The sequence below is a fragment of the Mus pahari genome, chromosome 17 (genome assembly GCF_900095145.1).
Source record: "Mus pahari chromosome 17, PAHARI_EIJ_v1.1, whole genome shotgun sequence".
NCBI lineage: Eukaryota > Metazoa > Chordata > Mammalia > Rodentia > Muridae > Mus > Mus pahari.
In genome coordinates, this window is record NC_034606.1 from 56,657,808 (window position 1) to 56,660,516 (window position 2,709).

The 2,709-nt window shown below is 36.3% G+C and overlaps 1 protein-coding gene across 1 annotated transcript in view; it reads left to right on the top strand.

The window, feature by feature from the left end:
- Nucleotides 1–2,709, top strand: part of LOC110334547 (mucin-19-like) — a 97,438-nt gene that overhangs the window by 30,710 nt on the left and 64,019 nt on the right. The window contains exons 10-11 of the mRNA XM_029547874.1: nucleotides 1,029–1,073; nucleotides 2,080–2,139. Coding sequence (XP_029403734.1) covers nucleotides 1,029–1,073; nucleotides 2,080–2,139 — 105 coding nt within the window. The remainder of the gene's footprint in view (nucleotides 1–1,028; nucleotides 1,074–2,079; nucleotides 2,140–2,709) is intronic.

A 2,709-nucleotide genomic window follows, 5' to 3' on the forward strand; every position in this document is an offset into this window, starting at 1 on the left:
ATATATATATATATATATATATATATATATATATATATATATATAATAATCTGATTACAGTTTTCCTTCTCCCTACTCCTCTGAGTTCTTTTTCCCCTCCACTCTCAACCGCATCGCATCCACCCTCACTCCAAGTCTCTTATTAGCAAGCAAACAACTGTTTAAGGAACAGTAATAAAATAAAAACAAACACATCATAATAGGACATAGTAGAACCGAAGAAGAAAAAGACCCAAAGAAAATATACGTGAAATGCATGTAGACACAGACAGACACACATTTGCACACACAGGAATCCCATAAAAGCACAGAACCAGAAGCCATGATATATATGCAAAGAATCTGTGAAGTTAAATATCAATATATAAATAGATGAGGTACCCTGAGTTATCATCATGAGACAAAGAACCTCCAGGGAGGCTGCCATTGAGTTGAGTTTTGACTTGTCCATCTGCTGCTGGCAATGGGACCTGCTCTTGAGAGTGATTAGCTTGGCGGGTGCGACTGACTCCCTTGGTGAAAAGTAATTTTCATTTGCAAGTAGTTATCAATTAGAGATAGCTTCTGAGTTAGGGATGTCCACTTCTTTTGGCTCTGGTCCCAGATGTCTTGACACAATAGTAAAGCCACCCTTTGTTTAAGATTACTATCTTCCATAGCCCCACTTCCTATGGGCAAGAATCCTTTGTTCAACTGACATCTTGGATGGATACCTAGATATCCCAAATATAAACCAGCTCTTAGTGGAACCAGGTTCCACTGAAAGTGAAGTCAGATATTTTCATCCCTCTTTGCACAATTCTTTGCTCTTTCCCTTAACAAATTCTAAAATGATGTATCTAGAATAAATTAGATTTTTATATGACATGTAATTTTTTTTCTTCAGTGGAGATTGAGTTGATGGCTTGTAACTTTTTGTTTACAGCCTCTCCTGGTACAAGCAGTGGCATTGCTGAGTTTGTATTTATGGTTTATCCATCAGAGTTTTAAAATTATATTTCACTAAGTCCGATTCTGTGTTAAAACAGGTAGAAAATGGTCACCCACTACGACTGGAACACCCAGTACTTCAGGTAATTTACTTTCAGAAGAATTATTTGTGGTTTCTGGTGTTGAAGGAAAAAAGATGCATGCACATGCAAATATAAATTTGAAAGCATCTGTTGGTTACTAACTTACTGGGACAGGATGACACCATGTTACCCCATTTACAATATTGAGCCTCTTGATGTATCCTAAGTCAAAGATTTAGGGGAGCAATGAGATACTTAAAGAAAATGTGTAAGAGAAAAATAATGTCTCATGGGAATTTTAATAAAGCATAAAAGTACTCCTCTATTGTTTAAGGCACATTCATAAACTATTCTAAACAAGATAGGAGTATAGACTATGCCCTTACAATCTGAGTAAAGTTAATCCATGGTAAAGAGAGTGGTTAAATAATACATAGTAACCACATTCTGAAAAGTATTTAAAATGTTCCTGAAATACCCACTTTTGTTATTGGCATAATCCTGAGTTTTAAGCCTGACCCTGAGGTTTCATATCAAATTAATTTATCTATCTCAAAAGGTTGTTAGAAATACAAAAGTGGATTTGAAATTCAAGGTACCTGACATTCTCCTTTGATCTTGGAAAATTACATTTTCCATGTACATACATAAGTTCATTAACAGTATTAGATAATAGACTGCCAGACTAAACTGTACCTTGGGCTTGATTGTTTTATAGCTTCTGATAATGATTTGCTTATATTTTATTTTTTAACCAGTGTAGACAGCTCTGTAATAGATAGGGCAAGTTAATGATTGTGCATGATCTCAATGAATTGTCCCTAACAGATTTCAGAACACACAATGATCGATTTGGCTCCAGAAACAAAAGCAGATTCCAGAGAGAATCAAGCATAGGATTATCAAATCCTAGCTCTCAAGGGCCATTTTATACATTCAGGATCAGGAACTGCACTAGTGGAACACAACATTTAGTGTCTCACTTAAATATTCCATATCCTTGGGAATACAATTTGAATCAATGTATGTTTAAATTTAAATATTATTTCTATCTTGTGTTGAATAGAAAAAGCAGCCCACGTTCCAGAAGCGACTCCCACATACTCAGAAGCAAATGAAGTTGCTGGTGAGTAATCGGCACACAGACAGCCATTCAGAGGTTTACACCTAGCTCAGTACCTTTAACAGTTCAGACGATAACAAAAACTTGAAACTAGTTAAACCAAACAAAACACAAAAAACCCTTCACCTGTTTGACCACTGCATGTTTGAATGACATCACAGTCGCACTATTTGTTTCTAGTGCCCATGAATATAGCACATGAAATACTCTATGTGCACATACATACACACTGATACTCAAAAATTGTAATCTAACCCTTAGCACTCGCTTGATATGAGTGTTATCCCCTTTGCACAGGATAAAACAATCTCTCTACCCAAAGCAAAACGAATGAGAAAGCTTCAGCTTCCTTCCCTTCCTACCTCAACTTAGACACAAGAGCCCTTTCCCCTCAAGCTAAAATAGATGTTTTGATTAGCATTGTGTTTTAGCCAGAAAGGATGCTTTTAGGCATCCCATTGAACCTGTGGCTGCTTTGCTTTCTGATTTGTAATGGTGAGAAAGAAGGAAAGAAAGAAAGAAAGAAAGAAAGAGAGAGAGAGAGAGAGAGAGAGAGAGAGAGAGAGAGAGAGA